Genomic DNA, 27,391 nt, shown 5'->3' on the forward strand with positions numbered 1-27,391 from the left:
TTCCTGCCTGGGCTGGGCTGGTTTCGAACTGCAATCCTCAGCTCTCAGCTTACTGAGTAGCTAAGATCACAGGCAGGTGACATCGGCACCTGACCTCAAAGGTTCTTTTATTTATTTTTTTGTCGGTCGTGGGGCCTGAACTCTGGGCCTGGGCGCTGTCCCTCAGTTCTTCAAAGTTAGCGCTCTACCACTTGAGCCACAGCGCCACTTCCGGCTTTTTCTGCTTATGTGGTGCTGAGGAATCGAACTCAGGGTCTCATGCATGCAAGGCAAGCGCTCTACCACTGAGCCACCTTCCCAGCCCTTCAAAGGGGTTCTTAACCCTAGAAAGTTTGCTAAGGGATAGAGCAGGTATTTGGCAGTTATGGAGAAACCATCTTCATAAAAAGCAGCAACGCTGCAAAAGCGGGCTGCCGTCGGAGTCGGAAGGGCCAATCTCCACTGCTAATTTTCTTCATTTCACTGGCTGATCTACAAAAAGAAACAGAAAGGGAAGCGGCGGTGGCACCCGCAATGCAGCTCGAGACTGCTTCAGTCGCAGGGGTTGAGATGGCTGGTGCGGGACCGCGCCGAGCCCGGGGGCGTACTACACCTCCCAGCTTGCCTTGCGCGCCGAACAGCGCCCTACGCTCACAGGCGAGCCTCCCCGCCCCCAACCTCCAGTTACTGTCTCTCGCGAGAGTACCGGCCGCGCCGGCGGTAGCGGTAGCGAGCCGTGCTGGTTGTGGTTGGTGGTGGTGGCGGCCGAGACGGCGGCGGCCATTTTGGTGAGGCCTCGGGAGCAGCGGCGGCAGTTCGCTGGGAGTAGGGGCTCCCTTTTCTTCAGCCCACTGCCTGCGTCTCCGCGCCGCGAGAGGAGACAGTGGAGGCAAAGCGGCGGCCGTAGCCGCGGTTCCCAGGGGAATTTAAAAGGCCGTGAAGGCGTCGGTCAAGAGGGGGCCCTCCCCCCTCCTCGGCGGGAGGGGGGTGGTGCGCACGCCCCCGAGGACGCAGGTAAGAAGAGGGAGACAAGATGGCGGACGCCCCACAGTGCCCCTCCCCCGGCCGGCAACTGCGCGCGCATCCCCGCTGCCGCCTCCCTCCCACCTTCCCGGGGTGCTGCGCGCGCACCTCCTGCCGGGGCCCGGGGCCGGTGCGCGAGGCTGTCGGCGCGCGCCCATAGAGACAGGCTGAGCGGCCTAGCCGGCAGGCGCTGAACCGCAGCGCGTCTCCACTCCCCGCGCGCCCTTCTGCGCACGCGTGCCTGAGCGAGCGAGTCCTGAGGACGGACCCAGGTGCGCTCTTGCCCGCCCACCTCAGTCCCCTTCAGGGGCGCGCGGGAAGAGGAAGGGGGGCGTGGGACGCGTAGTCGGGGCGCACGCCCATCATGTCCAGTCTGGGCAACTGGACCTGGCACGAGCCCTCTCTCCTCGTAGCCTTTGGCCGTGTGTGTGGGGGGGTCCTGGCGTGCGTGGACGAGGGGTTGCCTGGTCCGGCGGTTCTTGGGCGCGTGGGTCTGGGTGCTGGCGGGAGCCCCCAGGTCGTGCGCGCCGCCGGCTTGCTCCGCCTCCAGCCGCGCACGCGCAGGCCCCTCCCCCAGGCTGGCGCGCACGTTGGGTGGGGTGGGAGTCCTGGAGAGGGCGGGACTCTTAGGATTGGTGGCACCTTGGGCCGAGGTTAGAGGTCACGTCGGGTCATCGAGTCGGAGGGTTGGGGAGACTGCGGTGAAGGGTGGGTCAAGAGTTCAGGCTTCTTGGGAGTCTGGTTCCCTTGGGTCCTAGGAATCTGTTGTGGAGGTTGAGCGAATCTAGGCAGCACCGTGGTTAAGGGATTTCCTTAAACACTGGGAAAACGCTTCCGGGCCTTGTGTGGGTTAACCCTGCCTGTTTCCGGTGCATGGTCCTTCGCTGTGAGGCCTTCCTCGCATCTGCCAGCTCTTTAATATTTCTCGATGAAGGGCTTGGGTTTCAGGAAATATCTTGTGGAGCTGGTAGAGGATTAAAAGGGTTCTGAGATGAATCCTGGGTAGATTCTCCTGTAACCAGGAGCATTCCCGGGAATTCCATTCTTGTATCCTGATTGTTGAGGAAAGCAAGCTACCAGGTAGCCAGCATCTTTTTTTGAGCTGCTGGACATGGCACATTTTTGGTTTAAGTTTGTCCACATTGCAATTGGACTCTATTACACTTAGTCTTTTACACTTGATCTTGTATGTATGCATCATTTCTTCGCTGTTCCTATTACAGGAAGAATAGTGAATTCTCCTTTCACAAAATACAGTTTGCTTTTATTTTTTATTTATTTAGTTATTTATTTTTGGGTCCGTTCATGGGGCCTGAACTCTGGGCCTGGGCACTGTCCCTCAGCTCTTCAGCTCAAGGCTAGCGCTCTACCACTTGAGCCACAGCGCCACTTCCGGCTTTTTTTTTTTTGCTTATGTGGTGCTGAGGAATCGAACCCAGGGCCTCGGGCATGCAAGGCAAGCGCTCTACCACTAAGCCACTTTCCCAGCCCTGCTTTTATTTTTTTGAAGCATGAGCCTTCCCTACTACGTTGCCAGCTGATTTGGGAAATATTTAAAAATCTCAGGAATCTGGAGCACATTATAAACTTAGATGAACATTGGCAAATATGAGGTGTTTTTTTTCTAGTACTGGTGCTTAAACTTAAGCTCAAGTCTTCCATCTTGCTCAGAGCTGATACTCTTGACCCACACTTCCAGCCCAGAATTTTATTGTTAAGGAGATAGTCTTGTATATGTTGAACCATGATCCTCTGGGTCTCAGCCTCCTCTTGAGTAACAAAAGATTATAGGCATGAGTTACTGGTGAGCACTACTGTGTGTTTATTTCTCAATTCTGATTTTCTTCCATTTTGTTTTAGGTGTGATCCTTCTCATTACGGCGGCACCGTGGAAGTGCAGACTTTCACAGGGGGTGTGGTCTCAGCTCACACAGGTGAGGAGTGTTTAGATACCATTTTATATGTTGATGCTAATGGGAAAAAAATGTATGAAATGACTGGAGTCACAGTTCTATATTTCTGGGGTTTTGCTCTTGAGAACTATGGAAGTATTTGCATGTGAATTTCTTTCTTTCTTTTTTTTTTTTCTGGTCGTGGGGCCTGAACTCTGGGTCTGGACACTGTCCCTCAGCTCTTCAGCTCAAGGCTAGCACTCTACCACTTGAGCCTCAGTCCCACTTCCGGCTTTTTCTGCTTATGTGGTGCTGAGGAATCAAACCCAGAGCCTCATGCATGCAAGGCAAGCACTCTGCCACTGAGCCCCTTCTCAGACCCTTGCATGTGAATTTCTGTGGAGGCTTTTTATTTTGTTTTGTCTTTGTTTTCTAGCCTTGGGGCTTGAACTGAGGGCCTGGGCTCCATCCATGAACTGTTTTTTTTGTTGTTGTTGTTGGTCATGGGGCTTGAACCCTGGGCCTGGACACTGACTCTGAGCTCTTCACCTCAAGGCAAGCACTCTACCACTTGAGCCACAGCATTATTTGTGGTTTTCTGGTGGGTTATTAGAAGTAAGAGTCTCACAGGCTTTCCTGCCTGGGCTGGCTTTGAACCATAATCCTCAGATCTCAGCCTCTTCCGTAGCTAGGATTACAGGCGTGAGCCACCATTGCCCAGCTCCATGAGCTGTTTTGCTCAATCCTAGTGCTCAATCACTTGAGCTTCAGCTCCATTTCCAGTTTTTTGTTTTGGTAGTTCATTGTCAAATCTCATGGGATTTCCTACCTGGGCTGACTTGGCACTGTAATCCTCATATCTCAGCCTCCAGAGTAGCTAGGACTACATGCTTGAGCCACTCAAGCCCAGCTATTAGGGATTTTTGATACTGATAACAAACTGGGACTGTGGATGGGTTGAGAAAAACCCATGAGACTACCTAGCCTTAAGTTGTTTTCTTTGAATCTCATTTTTGAACTTACAGAGATAATATTGGAGTTTAAGTCCCATTTCAAGCAATGATTTGTTCTACATACTTTCATTTTCAGTGTTTGGGAGAAACTGTATAATCATTTTGTATGTTTTGAAAGGTACCTGGTTCACAAGTTAGGAAAGAGGATCTTACTGCTTTAGAAATGTCTTTTTTTTATGGTCGGTCATGGGGCTTGAACTCTGGGCCTGGGCGCTGTCCCTCAGCTCTTCGGCTCTAGGTGAGCCACAGCACTACTTCCAGTTTTCTGGTTAATTGGAGATAAGAGTCTTACAGACTTCCTGCTTTGGATGGCTTTGAACTGCAGTCCTCAGATCTCAGCCTCCTGAGTAGCTAGGATTACAGGCGTGAGCCACTGGTGCCTGGCTGTTGGTGTGTTATTGTTTTTAAATGTGGTTTCATTCTGTTTCCTAGGCTGAGATCAACTCCTAGGCTCAGTTCCATCACTGAAACTTCCCAAATAGCTATATGTGCATGCCATTATATCCAGTTAAGCAAGTACTACTGTGTTTACCATAATGTTTTCTTGCGTTTTTTTTTTTTAATTGTGTATGTGGTTGTATATGTGTGTGCATGCACATATGTTAATGCTGTTACAGGTGCTTGAACTCAGCCTTTTTTGTACTAGTCTTGAGCAAAACAGCTCAAGGACAGCACCCATGTCCTGAGTTTAAGCCCTAGGACTGGCACCAAAAAACAACCACATGCTAGGTGCTGGTGGCTCAAGCCTGTAATCCTAGCTAGTCAGAAGGCTGAGATCTGGGGGCTGGGAAGGTGGCTCAGTGGTAGAGCGCTTGCCTTGCATGCTTGAGGCCCTGGGTTCGATTCCTCAGCACCACATAAGCAAAAAGAAAAAAGCCGGAAGTGGCTCTGTGGCTCAAGTGGTAGAGCGCTAGCCTTGAGCTGAAGAGCTGAGGGACAGCGCCCAGGCCCAGAGTTTAGGCCCCACGACCGGACCCCTCCCCCCCAAAAAAAAAGAAGGCTTAGATCTGAAGATTATGGTTCAAAGCCAGCCAGGCAGGAAAGTCGTGAGACTCTTATCTCCAATAAACCACTCAGAAAACCAGAAGTGGTGCTGTGGCTCAAGTGGTAGAGTATTAGCCTTCAGCTGAAGAGTTCAGGTACAGTGCCCAGGGCCAGAGTTCAATCCCCAAGACTGACAAATTAACAAACAAAAAACAAGCACCCACAATAAGCCAAACAACTTCAATCTCCTTTAATTCATTTCTATCCTACTTTTAGGTGCTCCAGAGACTGGTGGACCTGAACAGAGGCTGGGAGGCCCTGGTGGGCCCCGGGCCCTGGAAGGCGGGTCCCGGTGGCTGGTGGCCCAGAATGAGGCCAGCTCCCAGTATGCCCTGCAGCCGGACGCCAGCCCCTCGGCCTGCAGCAGTGGTAATAACAACCCAGCTATTCTTCAGGCATCCAACAAGGAGCCTGGGAGTGGGACCATGCAGAGCAGCCCCTCCCCTGCTCATCCTCAGCTCCCAATTCTACAGACACAGGTTTGAAAGTGGGAATGGTTCCATTCTATTTCTGTTTTGTGCGTTGCTGGCTTTGAATCAGAAGTTGCAGGTCCTAACTAAGCCTCTTTGTCTAGAGAATCTTGGGTACTCAGATGGATAGAACTGTAGTGTGTCAGACATCTTAGCTTGTTCAATGGACTAGAATAGGATAATATACATAAAACAGTATGTGCTAATTGATATTTTTTTCCATCATTTCCTCTTTTCTAGATGGTGTCGGACGGCATGACAGGCAGCAATCCTGTGTCCCCTGCCTCATCTAGTTCCCCAGCCTCTAGTGGGGCAGGTGGCATCTCTCCCCAGCACATAGCTCAAGATTCTTCTTTGGATGGACCTTCAGGCTCCTCAGATGGTGCCACAGTGCCCCTGGAAGGGCTCAGCTTACCCCAGGCTGCTGACTTGGCTAATAAGGGCCCAAAGTGGGAAAAGAGCCATGCAGAAATTGCAGAGCAAGCCAAGCATGTACGTATTGGGAAAGTCTGTGAGGATTCTTGGGAGTCATCTCTTAATACTCAGTCGTGTCCCATGGGTATTTTACATGTCTCTGTTTCTTGTGGGATTTAGGGTATAGGGTCTATCTTAGCTTTTATCCTGTTAAGTGTATGGTTAAATTCTAAGATTCATTTTCTCTTTTATTTATTTTGTTCTGTCAAACCCAGGGCCTCATAAATGCTAGGCAAGTGCTTTGCTACTGAGATACATCCCCAGCCCAGATTTTTTAAGATAGAGATATCTGATGTAGGCACAGTGGCTCATACCTGTAATCCTACCTACTTCGGAGCCTGAGATTTGAGGATTTTGGATTGAGGCCAATCCAGGCAGGAAAGCCTGTGATACTCTTATTCTCCAATTAAGCACCAAAAATGAAGTGGCTCTACTATGACTTATGTAATACAGTACTAGCCTTTAACACAAAAGTTTAGGGACAAGCTGGGCACCGGTGGCTCACACCTGTAATCCTAGCTACTCAGGAGACTGAGATCTGAGGATTGCAGTTTAAACCCAGTCCAGGCAGGAAAGTCCATGAGACTTTTATCTCCAGTTAACCACCAGAAAACCAGAAGTGGCGCTGTGGCCCAAGTGGTAGAGCGTTCACCTTGAGCTGAAGAGCTCAGGGACAGCGCTCAGGCCCAGAGTTCAAGCCGAGAGAGAGAGACACACACAAACACAGAGAGAGAGAGAGGGAGAGGGAGACACACACAAACACACATACACAAACACACACACGAGAAACTAAGGAACACTACCTAGGCCCTGAGTTCAAGCCCCGCGACACACACATACACGGACGAAGCTTAGGGACACTGTCTAGGCCCTGAGTTCAAGCCCCAGGACTGACACTAAAGAAAAAATAAAAAAATCTGTTACCATGCTTATGTTTTTTTCTTCCTGGGATTTACTGGGGATTGAAATCAGAGCACATGTTTGGCAAGTGCTTATCTACAGCTCTATAATGAAGTTAAAATTAAAGGAAAAATTAGACATGAAAGTACTTTATAAACTTTGATGCTCTTAAGATTTACTAATTTCTACTTACTTCTATTCTGCTGCCTCTTAAGTTTATCCAGTGGTACGTGTGGTAGTCCCTGGGTGTCTGCATCACCTGGAAGCTTATTAGAAATACATATTCTTGGTACTATTCATTTAAAATTTTGGGATGATACCTAGCAATATTTTGAAACTTCAGGTCATTCAGCCTCCTGAGTAGCTAGGATTACAGGCGTGAGCCACCAGCGCCCGGCGACTTCCTTTATTTTTTCCTCCCATCATCAGGCTAATTCTTTGCCTCATCTCTATCATTTTCCCCAATTTAACATTTATCTTGAGGGATTTTCCCTTTCCAAATTACAAGTTTGATGGAGGTCTAAAACTTGTAATGCTTCTATCCCAGCCTCCCTAGTGCTGGGATTATAGTTGTATATCAGCAATTTGGCCCTGTGCTGAGGTTTTTGCTATTATTTGTAGTCCTTGGGTTTGAATTTGAGGCTGTGCCTCTTTTTTTTTTTTTGCCCACCATGGGGCTTGAACTCTGGGCCTGGGCACTGTCCTTCAGCTCAAGACTAGCGCTCTACCACTTCATATGTGGTGCTGAGGACTCAAACCCAGGGCCTCATGCATGCAAGGCAAGCACTCTATCACTGAGCCACCTTCCCAGCCCCTCTTTTTTTGTTTGATTTTTTTGAGTCAGTACTGGGACTTGAACTCAAGTCTTAGCTCTGGCTGACACTCTGGCTTTGCATTTTCATTCAAGACTGATGCTCTACCACTTGAGCCACATCTCTGCTTCTAGCTTTTGCTAGTTAATTGGAACTTTGTCCAGTTTTTTTTTGCCTGGGCTGTCTGACTATGTAAACTGGCATTCTCAGATCTCAGGCTTCTCAGTAGTTGAGGATTATAATCATGAACCACTGGCAACTGGTGGGAGCTTTTTCTCTTTAGCTGTGCCCCCAGCCTTTTTTTAAATTTAGTAATTTTTTTGTTATACCCAACCACTGTTGTCATGTATAGCTTTTCAGTAGTTTTTGCATGAAAAGCAGTGTTGGCAACCATTTTTTTGTGGGGGTGGAGGGGTAGGGGTGTCTATTTTGTTTCTGTTCTGTGGTAGGTATTAAACACCTGGTCATATATGTGTTGGGCAAATGTTCTAACATGAAGCTACAGAGCTAGCAACCTTAAAAGTATATTTGAAAGCAAAAATGATTGTATAAATTAGACTCTATAACAAATTTATAAGCTTAATACAGCTTAAACATTACTCCAAGGAAATACAGTTCTATTGTTTTAAAGAGCCTTTTTATATAGAGTTTAAAAAAAGGATACTTGTATTCTTTGCTTCTCTGAGAGATGTTTCTCACTCATGTCCATGGGTTACAAACAAATATTGTGTGGAATAATGGAAAAAGCATGAAATCTGGTGTCTGGAGTTCTTAGACCTGTTTTTGATTCCCAGTTCTTAGCTCCATTCTGTCAGGGAAATGATTTTAATCTCTTTGGTCCTTTTTCCTTCATCTGAGGAGAACATGAAACAGCCCTCTCAGTGCTTAAGAATTCAGCTTTTATGTCCAGGAACTTTTTTTTTTCCCTATCAGTTATGGGTCTTGAACTCAGGGTCTGGGTGTTGTCCATGGGCTTTTTTTTTGGGTCCGGTCATGGGGCTTGAACTCTGGACGCTGTCAGCTCTTCAGCTCAAGGCTAGCACTCTACCACTTGAGCCACAACGCCACTTCCGGCTTTTTTTTTTCTGCTTATATGCTTAGGAATCGAACCCAGGGCCTCATGCATGCAAGGCAAGCGTTCTACCATTGAGCCACCTTCCTAGCCTGTCCATGGGCTTTTTTTCAAGGCTAGCTCTCTAACTTTGAGCCCCAGTGCCACTTCTGGTTTTCTGGTGGTTAATTATAATAAGAGTCTCACAGACTTTATTTTTGGACTGGTTTCAAACTGTGATCTATAGATCTCAGCCTCTAAGTAGCTAAGATTACAAGTGTGAGCCATCAGTGCCCAGCTTCAGGAACTGTTGATTGACCTAGCTGCCCCTTCTTAGGAAGCTGAAATTGAGACTCGGATTGCTGAGCTTCGGAAGGAGGGATTCTGGTCACTGAAGAGGCTACCTAAGGTGCCAGAGCCTCCACGGCCAAAAGGCCACTGGGATTATCTGTGTGAGGAGATGCAGTGGCTCTCTGCTGACTTTGCTCAGGAGCGCCGATGGAAACGGGGTGTGGCTCGTAAGGTATGTACTCAACTGGGTCAACCTTTCAAGTGTGCTTTCCTTTGATAGTTGGGTTATTTGGAAAGAAACCAAACAGAACAGTGTAGTCCTTTTTGCTACTTGTAGCACTAAGAGGAAGCTCCTACATCCCTGATTTTTTTTTCCTCTTCATTGTTTTTTTTTTCTTTGTCGGTATTCAGGGCATGGACGCTGTCCCTGAGCCTCTTTGTGCTCAAGGCTACTCCTCAACCACTTCAGCCACAGCACCACTTCGGCTTTTTCTGATTAGTTTATTGGAGCTAAAAGTCTGGTGGACTTTACTGCCAGGAGTGGCTTCAAACCATGATCCTCAGATCTCAGCCTCCTGAGAAGCTAGGATTACAGGCATGAACCACCAGCACCCCCGGCTTCCCTGGATTGATTTCTTTGCCTTTTGTTGGGTGGTTGATAAGGAGCTTTGCCTTTTTCAGTTGTTTGGTTTTTTTTTTTTGTTTTTTCTTTTGTGCCAGTCTTGGACATTGTTCCAAGAGCTTAATTTGCAGAAGGCTAGCATTCTACCACTTGAGCCACAGTTCTACTTCCTTTGGCTGTTTTTGGTGATTGAACTGCGATCCTCAGATTTCAGCCTCCTGAGTAGCTGGGATTACAGGAATAAGCCACCAGTGCCCAGTGGCTTTGAGTGTTTTTATGTTTGGTCTTTATTGCCATAGGTGGTACGCATGGTGATCAGGCACCACGAGGAACAGCGGCAGAAAGAAGAACGGGCTCGGAGGGAGGAGCAGGCCAAGCTTCGAAGAATTGCTTCCACCATGGCCAAGGATGTCCGGCAGTTCTGGAGCAATGTTGAGAAGGTAAGTAGTAGAAATTGAGAGAGGGTAGTGGCCTTAGGCGTGTAGGTTGGCATGTTAGTAGGAATGATCAAAAATTTTCCTTGACGTATGAATATACAACTTAAAGCAACTATTATTGCTTTGGACTTTTCTAGTATTGAGTGCTGAGGAAGAAGGAAATACTTGGTAACCCTTTCCCACCTTTACACTTAAAAATCTAAGGCCCAGTACCTCTTTTCCCTTTTTTTTTTTTGCCAGTCCTGGGGCTTGAACTCAGGGCTTTGGCACTGTCCCTGAGCTGTTTTTTGCTCAAGGCTGGCACTCTACCACTTCAGCCACACTTCTGGCTTTTTCTGTTTATGTGGTACTGAAGAATTGAACCCAGGGCTTCATGCATGCTAGGCAAGCACTCTACTACTAAGGCAGGCCCAGCCCTGCTTTTTTTTTTGTCCTGGGCCTTGAACTCTGGGCTTGGGCACTGTCCTTCAGCTCATCAGCTCAAGGTGAGCACTCTACCACTTGAGCCATAGTGGTACTTCTGGTTTTCTGGTGGTTAATTGGAGATAAGAGTCTCACGGACTTACCTGCCTGGGCTGGCTTTGAACTGGCATCCTCAGATCTCAGCCTCCTGAGTAGCTAGGATTATAGGCATGAGCCACTGGCACTCAGCATTTTTTCTTTTTTTTTCTTTCTTAGTAAGCAATCTAGTTTTTTTGGTGCCAATCCTGGGGCTTGTATTCAGGGCCTGGGTATCAGAGTTTACATTGGTAAAGGCTAGCATTGTACCATTTGAGCTTTGTTTGGATACTTTAGTGGAGATAATAGGTTCACAGGTTTTCCTGCCCAGGCTGATTTCGAACAGCATTCCTCAGATCTCAACCTCCTGAGTAGCTAGGAGTACAGGTGTGATCCACTGGCCCCTGGCCTAAGCAATCTGTTCCTTTATGGTGTTTTAATACATAGATACTTGCACTGTTACTGTTTACCCTCCCATCTTTTTTTCCCCTCTCTGCTTCATCTTCCTATATACTCCTATAATCATGTCCTTTATATATGTGTGTATGTGTATATATTATGTAGGTTTATACATATTACATGTCCATGAACATGTTTCTTTTAGGTCTAGCTTCCACACATGAGTGTAAACATGATAAATGGCTATTCATATGTTCCCTGTCCATATGCTCACCAATTCCATCCATTTTCCTCCAGATTACATGATTTCATTTTTCTTGATGACTGTGTAATATTTCATGGTATATATGTACCATGTCTTCTTTATTTATCTGTTGTTGGATACCTTAGTTGATTTTATCATTTATTGTGAACAGTGTTGCAATAAACATGAACATTGATTTATACTCCTTCAAATATATGCCCAATGGTTGTATGATAGTGTCATAGTGTCATAGGCAAGGTCTAATTTTATCATTTGAAGAACTTCCACATGGATTTCTTTTTGTGGGGGGAGGGGGGTCTGGTTGTGGGGCCTGAACTCTGGGTCTGGGCGCTGTCCCTCAGCTCTTCAGCTCAAGGCTAGCGCTCTACCACTTGAGCCACAGCGCCACTCCGGCTTTTTTTTTTTGCTTATGTGGTGCTGAGGAATCAACCAGGGCCTCAGGTATGCAAGGCAAGCGCCCTACCACTGAGCCACCTTCCCAGCCCCTTCCACATGGATTTCTACAGTGGTTGCTCTAGTTTACATTCCCATCAGTAATGTATGACAATTCCTTTTTTTCCCCCTGAATCCTCACTAGCGTTTGTTTTCTTCTTTCTTTCTCTCTCTCTCTCTCTCTTTTGTTCGGTGGTGAGGCTTGAACTCTGGGCCTGGGCGCTGCCTCTCAGCTCTTCAGCTCAAGGCTAGGACTCTACCACTTGCGCCACAGTGCCACTTCCTGTTTTCTGAGTGGTTTATTAGAGATAAGTCTCATGGACTTTCCTGCCCAGGCTGGCTTTGAACTGGCTAGCTTTGAACCATGATTCTCAGATCTCAGTCTCCTGAGTAGCTAGGATTATAAGTGTGATCCACCAGTGCCCGGCTTCTTTTTTTTTTCTCTTTTCTTCCTCCCCCCCCCCCCCCCCCCCCCCCCCCGTGTTTGCTGCTCCTGGGGCTTGAACTCAGCAGGGCCTGGGTGCTGTTCCTAAGTTTTTTTGCCACCCTTCATGCATTTTGGTGGCTAACAGAGATATGAGTCCCTTAGACTTTGATGTTCAGGCTGGCATTGAACCACAATCCTCAGATCTCAGCCTCCTGAATAGGTAGGATTACAGGAGTGAGCCACCAATGCTTATTGTTTGTTTTCTTGATGATTGCCATTCTGACAGGTAAGATAGAATTTTACTATACTTTTCCATTTTTTTCTTTTTTTTTTGGTCAGTTGTGGGGCCTGAACTCTGGGCCTAGGTGCTGTCCCTCGCTCTTCAGCTCAAGGCTAATGCTCTACCACTTGAGCCACAGTGCCACTTTTGGCTTTTTCTGCTTATGTGGTGCTGAGGAATTGAACCCAGGGCCTCAGGCATGCAAGGCAAGCACTCTACCACTGAGCCACTTTCCCAGCCCTATACTTTTCCTTTTAAGCCTGGCTCTCTACCACTTCTGACTTTTGCTGATAAATGGGAGATAAAATAGTTTCTCAGACTTACCTGCCCAGAGTGGCTTCAAATCATGATCCTCGAATCTCAGCCTCCAGAGTAGCTAGGATAACAAGCATGAATCACTGACATTTAATTCTGTATTTTCTTTTTTTTTGTGTGTGTGGGGGTCAGTTGTGGGGCTTGAACTTTCCTTGCTCGGCCTGGCTTTGTACCATGATCATCAGATTTTAGCCTCCTGAGTAGCTAGGGTTATTGGTGTGAACCACAAGCACACTATGTCATTTGTCAATTCTTGTTTTTATTTTCTGGGCAATTAGAGTTCTGTTAAAATTACCTGAATCCATAACTTCCAGGGTTTTTCTTGTTTTCTTGTATTAGATATAAAGTTTCCGGTCTTACTTTGAGTATTTTGATTTTTTTTTTTTTTTTTTTTGGTCGGTTGTGGGGCTTGAACTCTGGGCCTGGGCGCTGTCCCTCAGCTCTTGAGCTCAAAGCGAGCGCTCTACCACTTGAGCTACAGCGCCACTTCCGGTTTTCTGGTGGTTTATTGGAGATAGGAGTCTCACAGTCTCTCCTGCCCGGGGCTGGCTTTGAACCGCGATCCTCAGATCTCAGCCTCCTGAGTAGCTAGGATTACAGGCGTGAGCCACCAGCACCTGGCTGAGTATTTTGATTTTTTGGAGTTGGTTTTTGTGCAGAGTGACACATAAGGGTCAATTTTCAGTCTCCTGCAGGTGATAAGTAGTTTTTCCAGCACCATTTGTTGCAGAGACTGTTTCCTCCAGTGTGTTTTTGGCTCTTTTGTTGAAAATTAGATCATACAGTTGTGTAATTTTATTCCCAGGTCTTCTGTTTTATTTGGAATTTGGGTCTGTTTTTATGTTACTATGGCCATATAGTATAATTTGAAGTTTGATCATTGTGATGTTTCCAGCATTATTCTTTTTACCCAGAATTGCTTTTGCTACTTGTGGTTTTTAATGCTTCTATATAATTTTTTGGATTTTTCCTATTTCTATGAAGAATTGATATTGAGATTTTGATTAGTATTTCCTTGAATCTGTAGATTACTTTTAGGAGTATTGACATTTTCTCTCTCTATCTAGTTACCTAATTGTGGGGCTTGAACTTAGGGCCCTGTCTGTGAACTTTTCTACTCAAGACTAGCACTCTACCAACTTTGAGGCACAGCAACCACTTTCAGTTTTTAAGTGGTTAATTGGACATAAGAATTTCATGATCCTCAGATCTCAGTCTCCTGAATAGGATTACAGGTGTGAGCCATCAGGATCCAGCCCCTGAACTTTTTTTTTTTAGTCATGGGGCTTGAATTCTGGGCCTGGGTATTATCTCTAAGCTCTTCTGCTCAAGGTGAGCACTTTAACACTTGAGCCACACCACCACTTTCTGGTGGTTAATTGGAGATAAGAGTCTCACGGACTTTCCTGCCCCAGATGGCTTTGAACCGCGATCCTCAGAGCTCAGCCTCTTGAGTAGCAAGGGTTAGATGTGTGAGGCACTGGCGCCTGGCTGACCCTAAGCTTTTTAATAAGAATTTTATGTTTCGTTGAGGCTTTTATTTTGACTTCATAAAAGTACCTGAAGCAGGCTGGGAAGGTGGCTCAGTGGTAGAGCACTTGCCTTGCAAGCCTGAGGCCCTGGGTTCGATTTCCTCAGCACCACATAAAGCAAAAAGAAAAAAGCCGGAAGTGGAACTGTGGCTCTAGCCTTGAGCTGAAGAGCTGAGGGACAGTGCCCAGGCCCAGAGTTCTGGCCCCACGACCGGACCCAAAAAAAAAAAAAAGTACCTGAAGCAAACAAACAAAAAAAGACTCAATAAAAAAATGACACTAGAGAAAAAAATTGTATAGCTGGGTGCCAGTGTAATCCTAGCTACTCAGGATGCTGAGATCTGAGAATCATGGTTCAGAGCCAGCCTGAGCAGGAAAATCTATGAGACTGTTTATCTCCATTTAACCACCAGAAAACTGGAAGTGACACTGTGGCTCAGGTAGTAGAGTGCTTGCTTTGAGCTGAAGAGTGCAGGCACAGTGCCTAGGCCCAGAATTCGAGCTTCAATACTGACAAACAAAAAAGAAAAGAAAAGAATTGTACAAACTAGCATTCATATCATATCTGGTCAGCCTATTATATGCATGTTAGGAGTTATGTATGCCAAAATTGCAGTAAAAAGTGTTATAAACAGTAAAACAAGTAACTTCCATGAATTTATTGTAAAAATACTGCCAATTACTTAACAAGCTATAAAAAGAAACTTGAAAGGACCTAGATAAGCCCACTTTTTGTGTGTGTGTGTTAAGTAGGGACTGAACTCAGCCTTAAGCATGCAAGGCAAGTGCTTTATTAGTGGACTACGTCTGTTGCTTCAGATACATTTGCAAATCATCTATAGCTGTTTGATGTGTTGTTCCCTTTCTGTTTTCCTCAGACGTATTCTGAAATGATGAGCTCCTTAAAAACAACCTTAAGAATTTTTTTTTAATTCTCCTAAATGGTTTGTGGCCTGGCTAGAGCCACCTTCAGTGTTGGGTAAAAGTATATAAATTAGTGGTTTTGTTGGTGACTGGTCTGTTTCATGGTTATTGCAGGTTGTGCAATTCAAGCAGCAGTCCCGGCTTGAAGAAAAGCGCAAAAAAGCTTTGGACTTGCACCTAGACTTCATTGTGGGACAAACTGAAAAGTACTCTGATCTTCTGTCTCAGAGCCTCAACCAGCCACTAGCTTCCAGCAAAGCTGGTTCCTCCCCTTGCCTTGGTTCTTCCTCAGCTGCCTCTAGTCCTCCGCCCCCTGCTTCCCGGCTGGATGATGAAGGTATGTGTTATCTCTGGTCCTGTTACTCTTCCCCATGTACCCTTTCCTGAGCTGAAAAACCCACCCTGTGGCTTGCAGGGCCCGTGGACTTTGTGACCTTGTTCTCCTGCTATAGATGGGGACTTCCAACCCCAAGAGGAGGAGGAAGAGGATGATGAGGAGACTATTGAGGTTGAAGAACAGCAGGAAGGCAATGATGCAGAGACACAGAGACGTGAGATTGAGCTGCTTCGACGTGAGGGAGAACTGCCATTGGAAGAGCTGCTTCGTTCCCTCCCACCTCAGCTGCTGGAAGAGCCTTCCAGTCCCTCTCAAACCCCCTCATCTCATGATAGTGATACCCGAGATGGACCTGAGGAATGTGTTGAAGAGGATCCCTCTCAGGTGGTGGAGGTATAGGTAGAAGACATGGAGGGAGGAAGGCTCAGAGTGGGAGTGTAGAGAGAGAGGTACTAGTCTGAGTCCTGGGCTTACTGTGGGTTTTTTTTTTTCCCCTACAGTTTATTCCAGAAATGTAAGAAGAACTCAGTACTCACTAAGCTACTTTAATGCATTAAAACATTAATATTTAGCTACTTTACTAGATTAAAATTAATAACTACATTATCATCTTGCTATTGCCTTGTCGGATGTCTTCAAAGACTTTTTTTTTGTGAAGTGGAGGTGTGGCTCAAATGGTAGAACACTAGTCAAAGTGAGACCGTGAGGCCCTGAGTTGAAGCTCCAGTACCAACACTCCAAAAAAAAGTGAAAAAGATTTTTATAACATTCTATACCTATCTCTGATAAAAATTACAAGTAGAAATAAAGGCATCTCTAACTTGAAAAGAAGCATATTTCCGAAACAGGGAGATGTATATTTTATTTATTTTCTTTTTCTTTTTTTCTTTGCTTGACCTGGGGCTTGAACTCAGGGCTTGGGCACTGTCCCTGAGCTGCTTTTTGCTTAAGTTTAGCACTCTACCACTTAAACCACAGACCCACTTCTGGCTTTTTCTGTTTATGTGGTACTAAGGAATTGAACCCAGGGCTTCATGCATTCTAGGCAAGCATTCTACCACTAAGGCATATTCCCAGCCCCTCCCTGACCTTTTTTGCACAAGGCTGTAACACCACTTCAGCCATAGACTCTACTTAGGGCTATTTTGGTTCTTAATTGGAGATAAGAATTTCGTGGATTTTCCTACCTATGCTGGCTTTGAACTACAATCTTCAGATCTCAGTCTCCTGAGTAGCTAGCTAAGGGGCATGAGCCATCAGTGCCCAGCCCATTCATTCATTCATGAGATTGGAACTCAGCTCCTTGCACTCTTGCTTGGCTTTTTACTCAAGGCAGGCACTCTACCACTTGTACTACACCTCTACTTGCAGCTTTTTGGTGGTTAATTGGAGATAAGAGTCTCATTGACTTCCTGCGTAGGCTGTTTTTGAACTGAGATCCTCAGATCTCATACTCATGAGTAGCTAGGATTACAGGCATGAACCATTGGCACCAGGCACAGTAATATTTTAGAAGGAACTAAAGTAAAAATAGAAGAGAAGGTTTCTTGCTGTTTATTGGTGATTGTTTTTGTTGTTATAGTTCTTTTTTGGTTGGTTATGGGGCTTGAACTCAGGGTCTAGGCACTGTCCCTGAGTTTTTTCACTCAAGGCTAGTACTATACCACTTTGAGCCACAACTCCACTTTTGGTTCCTGGTGGGTAATTGAAGGAAAGAGTCTTACAGACTTTCCTTCCCAGGCTAGCTTTGAACCATGATCTTCAGATCTTAGCCTCCTGAGTAGCTAGGTTTACAGGTGTGAGCCACCAGTGCCCAGTTTTGTTATAATAATAAGTCGTGGGGCTTGAACTCTGGGCTTAGGCGCTCAAGGCAAGCGCCCTTACCGCTTGAGCCACAGTGCCACTTCCGTTTTTCGAGTAGTTTATTGGAGATAAGAGTCTCATTGACTTCCTGCCTAGGCTGTCTGTGAACTGAGAGCCTCAGATCTCAGCCTCCTGAGTAGCTAGGATTACAGGTGTGAGCCACCGGTGCCCTGCTTGTTATAATTCTTACAGTTAAGGAAAGTTGTTCGATCATTTTGGAATAATAGCTGGGAGAAATGGGTTTGTGGCAAGTTCCAGCCTTTGATTTGGCAGGGTTTCTGATGTTATGGTAGAGGGTTGTGTGTATGTATGTACGCATGTGTAGCTAGGATTACAGGTGTGATCCACTGGCACCTAGCTCTTATGTGGTTTTTTGGCTCATGTCTGATGCTCTACCACTTGAATCACACCTGCAGTTCAGCATTTTGCTAATTGGATATAGAATCTTATAATCTTTGTTCAGCCTGTCTTCAAACTGATCTTCAGATCTCCGCCTCCTGAATAACTAGGATTACAGGTGTGAGCCACCAGCACCTGGCATTTTTTTTCTTTTATATTAGTTACATAGGGTGGTGATTTCGTTACATTTCCACACATGTTCATACTATATTCCCATCAATCTTACTCTCAACTTTCATTCTCCATGCTTCTCCCCTACCCCAAGTCTTCAAATGATTTCATTGTTCAATTTTCATAGTTACAAATCTATTTTGGCAGTATTTAACCACTTTCATCATTCTCAGAGCCCAACTTTCTAGTACCCACTGACAGTCAATTTTTCTTTCCACACCTCCTATCCCCCTAACTAATCAAAAGCTTTTACTGAGTTTATGTTGCCCTCATACTTGTCATGTATTATAAAGTTACTCACCTTGTTTCTTTTCCTTTCTCCCCTCCCTCTGAGTAGTCCCTTAGTTTGATTCATGTTCTATGTTTTTTGTTTTTTTTGGGGGGGTTGGTCATGGGGCTTGAACTCTGGGCCTGGGCACTGTCCCTTAGTTCTTCAGCTCAAGGCTAACACTCTACTACTTGAGCTACAGCACCATTTCCAGTTTTTTCTGTTTATGTGGTGCTGAGGAATTGAACCTAGGGCCTCATGCCTGCGAGGCAAGCACTCTACCACTGAGCTACCTTCCCAGCCTCATGTTCTATGTTTAACCATATAAATACTTAGTTATAGATATATATACATATCTACATGCCAGTGCTGGGGCTTAAACTCAGGGCCTGGGCACTGTCCCTGAGCTTTTGCTCAAAACTAGCACTCTACAACTTGAGCCATAGCAATACTTCCAGCTTTATCCGTTTATGTGGTACTGGGGAGTTGAACCTGAAACTTCCATGCATGCTACACAAGTACTCTACACCTCGGCCACATTCCCAGCCCAAGAGTTTACTTTTTAGTTTGTTATGTGCTTTTTTTTCTTCTTTTTGGGGGGAGTTCGGTTTTGGGGCTTGAACTGTGGGCCTGAGCACTGTCCCTCAGCTCTTCAGCTCAAGGATAGTGCTCTACCACTTGAGCCACAGTGCTACTTCTGGTTTTCTGAGTGGTTTATTGGAGATAAGAGTCTCATGGACTTACCTGCCTGGGCTGGCTTTGAACCACGATCCTCAGATCTCAGCCTTCTGAGTAGCTAGGATTGTATGCGTAAGCCACGGTGCCTGACGCTGCTATGTGAGTTTCTCTTGGTCTTATTTTCCTGTTCTGTAAAATATCCTTAATATTTTATTGGATTATAATTAGGAACCTGGGATGATTACCACAAAATCTCTTCTAGACCTTTGTGCTTATTGGTCCATATGTCTGGGTTGGGGTGGGGCGGGGGGGGGCGCTTTAATTACATAGCACTTTCACAGGTCCTCCTCTAGGAAGTGGGGTTAGGATTTGGTAGCTGGTGCTGAAAGAAAATCCTTGATTGCATCCTTGCCCTGGTATTGTGCCAGTGGCAGCTGTCACTCAACGGGACAGAGAATTTTCTCATGTCTTCTTTAGCATTATGGCTTCCTTCTGTTGCCCTAACTTTTCATACCTTGTTCACAGGTAAAGCCCTCACCTTCAGTCACACAGTGCAACAAACAGCCTTGGCATCCAGAGGAAGATGATGAAGAGTTTACTGCCAATGAGGATGAAGGTTAGGCTTGTTCTCTTTATCCTGTTTAGAGCTTTTTCACCTATTTGTATTAGATTATGTCTTATATCTCACTCTCCATTTATATTACTTCATTCTCTTTCTAGCGGAAGATGAAGAGGATACCATAGCAGCTGAGGAGCAGTTGGAAGGGGAGGTGGATCATGCCATGGAACTGAGTGAATTGGCTCGAGAAGGTGATATTCACCAGATGTTTTGCTGAGCATCTACTTAGAATTCCACTGTGGAAAATGTTGGGGATAAAGAGATAATAAATTAAATATTGTCTAGTCCTCCAGCTTGACTGGGTACTCTGTATCTTCCTTGTAGAACTTTAGCTCTAATGACAAAGATAAAGCTGACAATGATAGACTTATAAGGAATAAGTTTCTTAGGAACTTCTAAGTACAAAATGATGAGAGTTTATGATGGAAATTTGAACAAAGTTATATGGATATTTATACAAGGAATCTCTAATAAGACCCTGACAGTCTTTGATTGATTTAACCTAAATCAATCAATCTCTCTCTCTCTCTCTCTCTCTCTTTCTCTCTCTTTTTCTCTCTTTTTTTTTTTTTGCCAGTCCTGGGACTTGAACTCGGGGCCTGGGTACTGTCCCTGAGCTTCTTTTGCTCAAGGCTAGCACTCTAACTTGAGCCACAGCGCCACTTCTGGCTTTTCCTGTTTATCTGGTAATGAGAAATGGAACCCAGGGCTTGATGCATGCTAGGCAAGCACTCTACCTACTGCTAAGCCACATTCCCAGCCCTTGACCTAAATCTACCAGGTAATGTCCTTCTAGGAAGAAGGCAGCTCCTCCCATGGTTGTAGCCTAGGTTTTTTTGGCTTGGATTTGGTAATGGGTACTGAAAGTAAACTACAGTTTTTCATTAAACTTTCACCTGGTAATATCTAACAAAAAGCTAGTAATATGAACTGATACCACCTAAAATTCCCTTAAAGCCACCAAAAGCTTACCATTCATTTCCCCACCAGGTGAGCTATCTATGGAAGAGCTACTACAACAGTATGCAGGAGCCTATGCTTCTGATGCCTCTGCTCCAGGCTCTGGCAGTAGCGATGAGGATGAGGAAGATGAAGATGAAGAGGTTGACACTAACAGTTCTGACTGTGAACCAGAGGAGGCGACAGAAACTGAGGAGGCAGCTCAAGAGGATCAAGAGGATAGTAGCAGTCAGTCAGGTGAATGTGTAGTTCTGAGAGAAGTGGGGAGGACAGGTGTTTGAAGAACAAGTTCTGAACTTTGATCTTGTGATTTAGACTCTGATGAGGAGCAGAGTGAGGATGAAGAAGATGAGCATTCAGAGGAGGAAGAAACGAGCAGAAGTTCCGAATCAGAAGAATCTGAGTCTGATGAGTCTGAAGATGCCCAGTCACAGAGCCAAGTAGATGAAGAAGAGGAGGAAGATGATGATTTTGGGGTGGAGTACTTGCTTGCCCGGGATGAAGAACAAAGTGAGGCAGATGGAGGTAGTGGGCCTCCCACTCCAGGGCCTACCACTACTCTAGGCCCTAAGAAAGAAATTACTGACATCGCTGCAGCAGCTGAAAGTCTCCAGCCCAAGGGTTATACCTTGGCCACTACCCAGGTATCCCAATGCCTCAATGTCTGCTTTTTCGTATCTTGACTTTACTGTTTCTACTGACAGATGCCTCAGTTCAGTGTGGTAAAACCTTTTTTTTTTTCTCGTCAGGTGAAAACTCCCATCCCCCTATTATTACGGGGCCAGCTCCGGGAATACCAACACATTGGACTCGACTGGCTAGTTACTATGTATGAGAAGAAACTCAATGGCATTCTTGCTGATGAGATGGGGCTGGGGAAGACAATCCAGACCATCTCCTTGCTTGCGCACTTGGCCTATGAGAAAGGTGAATAGGCAGGGCCCTTTTTGGGGCCTCTTGGCCAATTCCCTGGCAAACTTGTTTAGTGGTGATTCAGCTGCAAGAAGGTGAAATGGGTGGATCCAGTGGCTCATGTCTGTAATCCTAGCTGTTGAGGAGGCTAAGATCTGAAGATCAGAGCCAAGCTGGCAGAAAAGTCTTTGAGACTCTTGAATTAAACACCAAAAAGCCGGAAGTGGAGCTGGGCTCAAATAATAGAGCACTATTGAGCACAAAAGAGCTCAGACAGCATCCAGGCTCTGAATTCAAGGCCCAAGACTATTCTAAAGTAAAGGTGAAATATTTTCTCCCTTACTGATCTATTGTAGCTTCATTGACTCTGGCCAGTAATTCCACAGGAAGAACTGTGCAAGTACTAGTATTCTTCAGAGGCCAGTAAAGGAGGTATTCATCAGGGTTATACTTAAGGAACCAGGATTGCAAGGTTTAGCCTTATTGTGTCTTCTCCTTTTGTTAAACAGGTAACTGGGGTCCCCATTTAATCATTGTTCCCACCAGTGTGATGTTGAACTGGGAGATGGAGCTGAAACGTTGGTGCCCCAGCTTTAAGATCCTCACTTACTATGGAGCCCAAAAAGAGAGGAAGCTCAAGCGGCAGGTTTGATCCTTTATGTAATCACTATACCACATTGATGCCTAATTTGTTTTTAGGCCTTTAGATGGGCTTCTTTACATTTTTGGCTGAAACCTTGTCATTTTTTTCTAATTCCATTGTTTGTTGCTTTCTTTGACACCCCCCCACCCCCCAACTTCAGGGCTGGACCAAGCCCAATGCCTTCCATGTGTGTATTACATCTTACAAGCTGGTGCTGCAGGACCACCAGGCCTTCCGCCGCAAGAACTGGCGATATCTCATTCTGGATGAAGCTCAAAACATAAAGAACTTCAAGTCCCAGCGCTGGCAGTCTCTGCTCAACTTCAACAGGTAGAGATGAAGATGGAGGTTTGTGGGAAGCTAGGTCTGGCCTGAATTCAGGGTCAACTCCTGGGTCAAGGAATTTATTAAAGATATTAAATCTGGGACCTTGCTGATCATCCTTTCTGATTGTCTTTATCTTTTTCAGCCAGAGACGTCTACTCCTGACAGGAACTCCCTTGCAAAATAGCCTCATGGAACTGTGGTCTTTGATGCACTTTTTGATGCCCCATGTCTTCCAGTCTCATCGAGAGTTCAAGGAATGGTTCTCTAACCCTCTAACTGGCATGATTGAAGGCAGCCAAGAGTATAATGAAGGTCTAGTCAAACGCTTGCATAAGGTAGGGCTAACAATAGTTCTTTGAGATATTGACAATATGAGGAGTTAAGAATAATGTCTAGGGCTGGAAAGGTGGCTCAGTGGTAGTAGAGTGCTTGCCTTTCACGCATGAGGCCCTGGGTTCGATTCCTCAGCACCACATAAGCAGGAAAAAGCTGGAGATGGTGCTGTGGCTCAGTGGTAGAGTGCTAGCTTTGAGCTTAAGAGCTGAGGGACAGTGCCTAGGCCCACAACCAACCAAAAATAAAAATAAAAAGAATAATGTCTATTAAATCTTTGGAGGAAAAAAAAAGAATAATGTCTGTTAAATCTTTGGAGAAAAAAAATGTCTATTAAATCTTTAGAGAGGAAAAAAAAAGAATGTCTATTAAATTTTTGGAGAGAAAAAAAAAAAGTGTCTCCAAAGATTTAATAGACATTATTCTTTTTGTTGTTGTTGGTTGTGGGGCCTTAACTCTGGGCCTAGGCGCTGTGCCTCAGTTCTTCAGCTCAAGGCTTGCGTTCTACCACTTGAGCTACAGGGCTACTTCTGGCTTTTTCTGCTTATGTGGAGCTGAGGACTCAAACCCATGGCCTCATGTATGCAAGGCAAGCACTCTACTACCACTGAGCCACCTTCCCAGCTCATGAAAGGGAAAATTTAATGTTATACTAGGCTGCACTCACTTGTCAAGCTGGTGTTCTAGTGATACCTCACACTAGTCATCTACCTGTTGGGGATGCTTTTGTCCTTATTTTCTTTGGAATAACTACTGATCATTCCCTGCTTTGATTCTGTTTATCTCTTTTCATTAGCTTCATATTTTTAGTGGCCTTTTCCTTCTCCTTAAATATGTTTGTAGCTTCTTCAGCTTTTTAATAAAATTTTTTCTTAGTCGTGTGGCTTGAGCTCTGGGTCTGGGTACTGCCTCTCAGCTCTTCAGCTCAGGGCTAGCACCCTACTACTTGAGCCACAAGCACCACTTCTGGCTTTTTTCTGCTTATGTGGTGCTGAGGAATAGAACCCAGGGCCTTATGCATGCAAGGCAAGCGCTCTACCACTGAGCCACCTTCCCAGCCCTAGCTTCTTCAGCTTTTAAAGAACAGTATCTTTCAGCATTCTGGTCCCTTTTTTTTTCCTTTAAAAATTTTTTTCTCTTTTCTTTTCCTTCCTTCCTTCCTTCCTTCCTTTCCTTCCCTCTTTCTCTTTTTCTCTCTTTCTTTCTCTCTTTCTTTTGCCAGTCCTGGGGCTTGAACTCAGGGCCTGAGCACTGTCTCTGAGTTTTTTTTGCTCAAGACTAGTACTCTTAACACTTAAGTCATAGCACAACTTCTGGCTTTTTAAATTTTTTTTATGTGGTAGTGAGGAATGGAACCCATGGCTTCATGCATGCTAGGCAAGCAACTCTACCACTAGGACACATTCCCAGCCTGTGTTTTTTTTTTTCTTAATCTTTATGTGTTTCAAGCATACTTGTTGATTGTTGCCTGTGTGGTAATACCTTTTTAGTTTATTTGTAATCACTTGAATTTCTAGATTCCTGGAGCTGAATTTTAATTAATTTATTCTTTCTCTTTTTCCTTTCTTCCCTCTTTTATATGAGGGATTGACGCAGGGCCTTGGACTTCTTTTTTTTTTTTTTTTTGGTCCGGTCGTGGGGCCTGAACTCTGGGCCTGGGCACTGTCCCTCAGCTCTTCAGCTCAAGGCTAGCGCTCTACCACTTTGAGCCACAGCGCCACTTCTGGCTCTTTTCTTTCTGCTTATGTGGTGCTGAGGAATCGAACCCAGGGCCTTGAGCATGCAAGGCAAGCGTTCTACCACTGAGCCACCTTCCCAGCCCGGCCTTGGACTTCTTAAGCAAACAAGCATTGTACTACTTGAGCTGTATGTTTACTTAGTTCTTTTGCTTTTATTATTTTTTTGACACTTGGTTCTGCTAACTTCATTAGATTGGCCTTGAACTTAAAGTTGAGTTGTTGTCTTTTGTTTTTTTTTTCTTTGGTCTTGGGGCTTGAATTCAAGACCTGGGTGCTGTCCCTGAGCTTTTTTGCTTACAGTGCCACTTCTGGTTTTCTCGTGATTAATTGGAGATAAGAGTCACATACTTTCCTGCCCTGGCTAGCATTGAACTTGATCCTCAGATCTCAGCCTTCTAAGTAGCTAGGATGATAGACATGTGGCACTGGTACCCAGCTGAGTCACTATCTTTAATTGGAAAATTCCTCTTGAATTCATTCTGTCATCAACCACATATCTATTCTTAGAACCTATTAATTTTTTACTCATATTTCTGGTTATAACTCCCATCTTAGTTGCACCACCATTTGGTTAAAAACAAAACAAAAAAAAGCTAGAAACCAGGAAATCTTCCTAAATTACTAAACTCCATTTGTCTTGTTTTCCTCATTTCCTTTATGTTGTATATATTGAAAACTGTACAAGGCCACTATCAGGGCCACTTCTTTTGGTTGTTTGGGTGCTCTGGATTACACTATGGGCCCTATGAGCATATTAACCCCCCAGCCCCCATATCACTGAGCTATACATGCATCTCAAGGCATAAATTTTATTCTCAGGTTCTCACCTGTTTTTATACTTTCTTGTTTACTTTTTTGAAATTGTGTCTTGCTCAGATTGTCCTTGACCTAGGTTCAGGTGATTCTTGTGCTTCAGCTTTCTGAATATCTGAGACTATAGTCATATGGTTCACAATGCTTGGCTTCGTTTCATAATCTTAGAAACTTAAGTCACTCCTCAAAATACAGTTTAAATAGTCTTTCCTGTGTAGTTTGTGGTTTGTTTTCAGTACTTTGTATCACTTTTGTATGTTATGGTACTGTTATCTTTGTGTAAATCTTCAGCAGACAGTAAGTTCCTTTTGAAAAGGGATTGCATTTTACTTACCTTTGTGTGGCTCATAACTAATAAGCCTCATAACTTCATGATTGCAGATGAATTAAGCCAGTTCTTGACCAATCACCAGGCCAAGACTCACCTAGAAGGGCTCAGCTATGGCTTAGTGTCCGCCCTTCCGTCAGCCTCCTTCATATTTGCTTTTAGGTTTTGAGGCCTTTTTTGCTGCGCCGCGTTAAAGTGGACGTTGAGAAACAGATGCCCAAAAAGTATGAGCATGTTATCCGCTGCCGACTCTCCAAGCGCCAACGATGTCTCTATGATGACTTCATGGCACAGACCACGTAAGGGAGAGCAGAGGATGGGCTCTGGGACCCTGAATAGGAGTGCAGGTGGCTGTCATGATGTCTGATTAATTTTTGTTTCCCCAGAACTAAGGAGACACTAGCCACAGGCCATTTCATGAGCGTTATCAACATTTTGATGCAGCTGCGAAAAGTCTGCAACCATCCAAATCTTTTTGATCCTCGACCTGTTACCTCTCCCTTCATTACCCCAGGCATCTGTTTCAGCACCGCCTCTTTGGTGCTAAGGGCCACTGATGTCCATCCACTCGAGGTAAGTAGTTGTTTTCAAGCTTAGTAGTTCTTACCCCAACCTTTAGATAGTTTAATGTTCTACAGCCATACTACTTCCCTTACATTCATCCTCAGTGCTGTTCCTAGTTTCATCATTTTGTTCCGTGATGATTTAGCAAATTTTTTAACCTACGTTTCCTTCCCCATCAAAATGGAAATTATAAGATAAATCCTGCAGTGTGTTTGAGAATTAAATTAACTTTTTTTTTTGTGGGGGGTGCAAGTTGTAGGGCTTCCACTCAGGGCATAGGTGCTGTCCTTGAGCTTTTTTGCTTAGGGCTAGTAGTCTACCACTCTACCACTTGAGCCAGAGCTCTACTTCCAGCTTTATTGATGGCTAATTGTAGATTAAGCTCCTGAGTAGCCAAGATTACATTCAGGTCTGAGCTACCAGTGCTCGGATTTTGTTGTTGTTGTTTTGGTCAGTCATGGGTCTTGAACTCTGGGCCTGCGCACTGTCCTTCAGCTCAAAGCTAGTGCTCTACCACTTGAGCCACAGTGCCACTTCCGATTTTCTGGGGGTGTATGGAGATAAGAGTCTCATAGACGGGCTGGGAAGGTGGCTCAGTGGTAGAGCGCTTGCCTTGCATGCCTGAGGCCCTGGGTTCGATTCCTCAGCACCATATAAGCAGAAAAAAAAGCTGGAAGTGGCACTGTGGCTCAAGTGGTAGAGCACTAGCCTTGAGCTGAAGAGCTGAGGGACAGCGCCCAGACCCAGAGTTCAGGCCCCCACGACCATAAAAAAAAAAGTCTCATAGACTTTATTGCCTAGGCTGGCTTTGAACTTCGATCTTCAGATTTCAGCCTTCTCTGAGTAGCTAGGATTACAGGTGTGAGCCACTCGCTGCTGGCTACCATTAGGTAGCTAGGCTAGACTGAAATGACATCTTCCTGTCTTAGCTTTCTTAGTGCTAAGATTACAGACATGCATGACTATACTGTAATGATGGTTACAATTAATGATGCTATGAACATAAACAACTATGTTTATTGGCTCCTGCTGTTCTTTGAGTATATGCTCCAAAATGTAATTTATTTATTTATTTTTGTTGTTGTTGTTGTTGATCATGGGGCCTGAACTCTGGGCTTGGGCACTATCCCTCAGCTCTTCAGCTCAAGGCGAGCGCTCTACGGCATGAGCCACAGAGCCACTTCCGGTTTTCTAGTGGTTTATTAGAGATAAGAGTCTCGTGGACTTTCCTGCCTGGCTGGCTTTGAACTGTGATCCTCAGATCTCAGCCTCCTGAGTAGCTAGGGTTACAGGCATGAGCCACCGGTGTCCCTCCAAAACGTAATTATTATATCATATAACTATTTTTCACTTCTTT

At 45.1% G+C, this 27,391-nt stretch overlaps 1 protein-coding gene across 4 annotated transcripts in view; it reads left to right on the top strand.

Annotated features, from left to right (window-relative positions):
• The first annotated feature begins 736 nt into the window (after nucleotides 1–736).
• Nucleotides 737–27,391, top strand: part of LOC105982004 (transmembrane protein 265) — a 53,962-nt gene continuing 27,307 nt past the window's right edge. For 3 of the 4 annotated variants that reach the window (XM_013011394.1, XM_013011397.1, XM_013011392.1), the window contains exons 1-18: nucleotides 737–993; nucleotides 2,863–2,936; nucleotides 5,168–5,430; nucleotides 5,662–5,913; nucleotides 8,996–9,181; nucleotides 9,871–10,011; nucleotides 15,195–15,417; nucleotides 15,533–15,810; nucleotides 19,322–19,412; nucleotides 19,517–19,606; nucleotides 20,406–20,612; nucleotides 20,691–21,019; nucleotides 21,125–21,302; nucleotides 21,797–21,933; nucleotides 22,091–22,260; nucleotides 22,400–22,592; nucleotides 25,633–25,769; nucleotides 25,857–26,043. In XM_013011394.1, coding sequence (XP_012866848.1) covers nucleotides 5,377–5,430; nucleotides 5,662–5,913; nucleotides 8,996–9,181; nucleotides 9,871–10,011; nucleotides 15,195–15,417; nucleotides 15,533–15,810; nucleotides 19,322–19,412; nucleotides 19,517–19,606; nucleotides 20,406–20,612; nucleotides 20,691–21,019; nucleotides 21,125–21,302; nucleotides 21,797–21,933; nucleotides 22,091–22,260; nucleotides 22,400–22,592; nucleotides 25,633–25,769; nucleotides 25,857–26,043 — 2,853 coding nt within the window. In that variant the 5' untranslated portion in view covers nucleotides 737–993; nucleotides 2,863–2,936; nucleotides 5,168–5,376. The remainder of the gene's footprint in view (nucleotides 994–2,862; nucleotides 2,937–5,167; nucleotides 5,431–5,661; nucleotides 5,914–8,995; nucleotides 9,182–9,870; nucleotides 10,012–15,194; nucleotides 15,418–15,532; nucleotides 15,811–19,321; nucleotides 19,413–19,516; nucleotides 19,607–20,405; nucleotides 20,613–20,690; nucleotides 21,020–21,124; nucleotides 21,303–21,796; nucleotides 21,934–22,090; nucleotides 22,261–22,399; nucleotides 22,593–25,632; nucleotides 25,770–25,856; nucleotides 26,044–27,391) is intronic. The other variant, XM_013011393.1, reaches the window with a different exon arrangement.

The sequence above is a fragment of the Dipodomys ordii genome, unplaced genomic scaffold (genome assembly GCF_000151885.1).
Source record: "Dipodomys ordii isolate 6190 unplaced genomic scaffold, Dord_2.0 Scaffold14, whole genome shotgun sequence".
NCBI lineage: Eukaryota > Metazoa > Chordata > Mammalia > Rodentia > Heteromyidae > Dipodomys > Dipodomys ordii.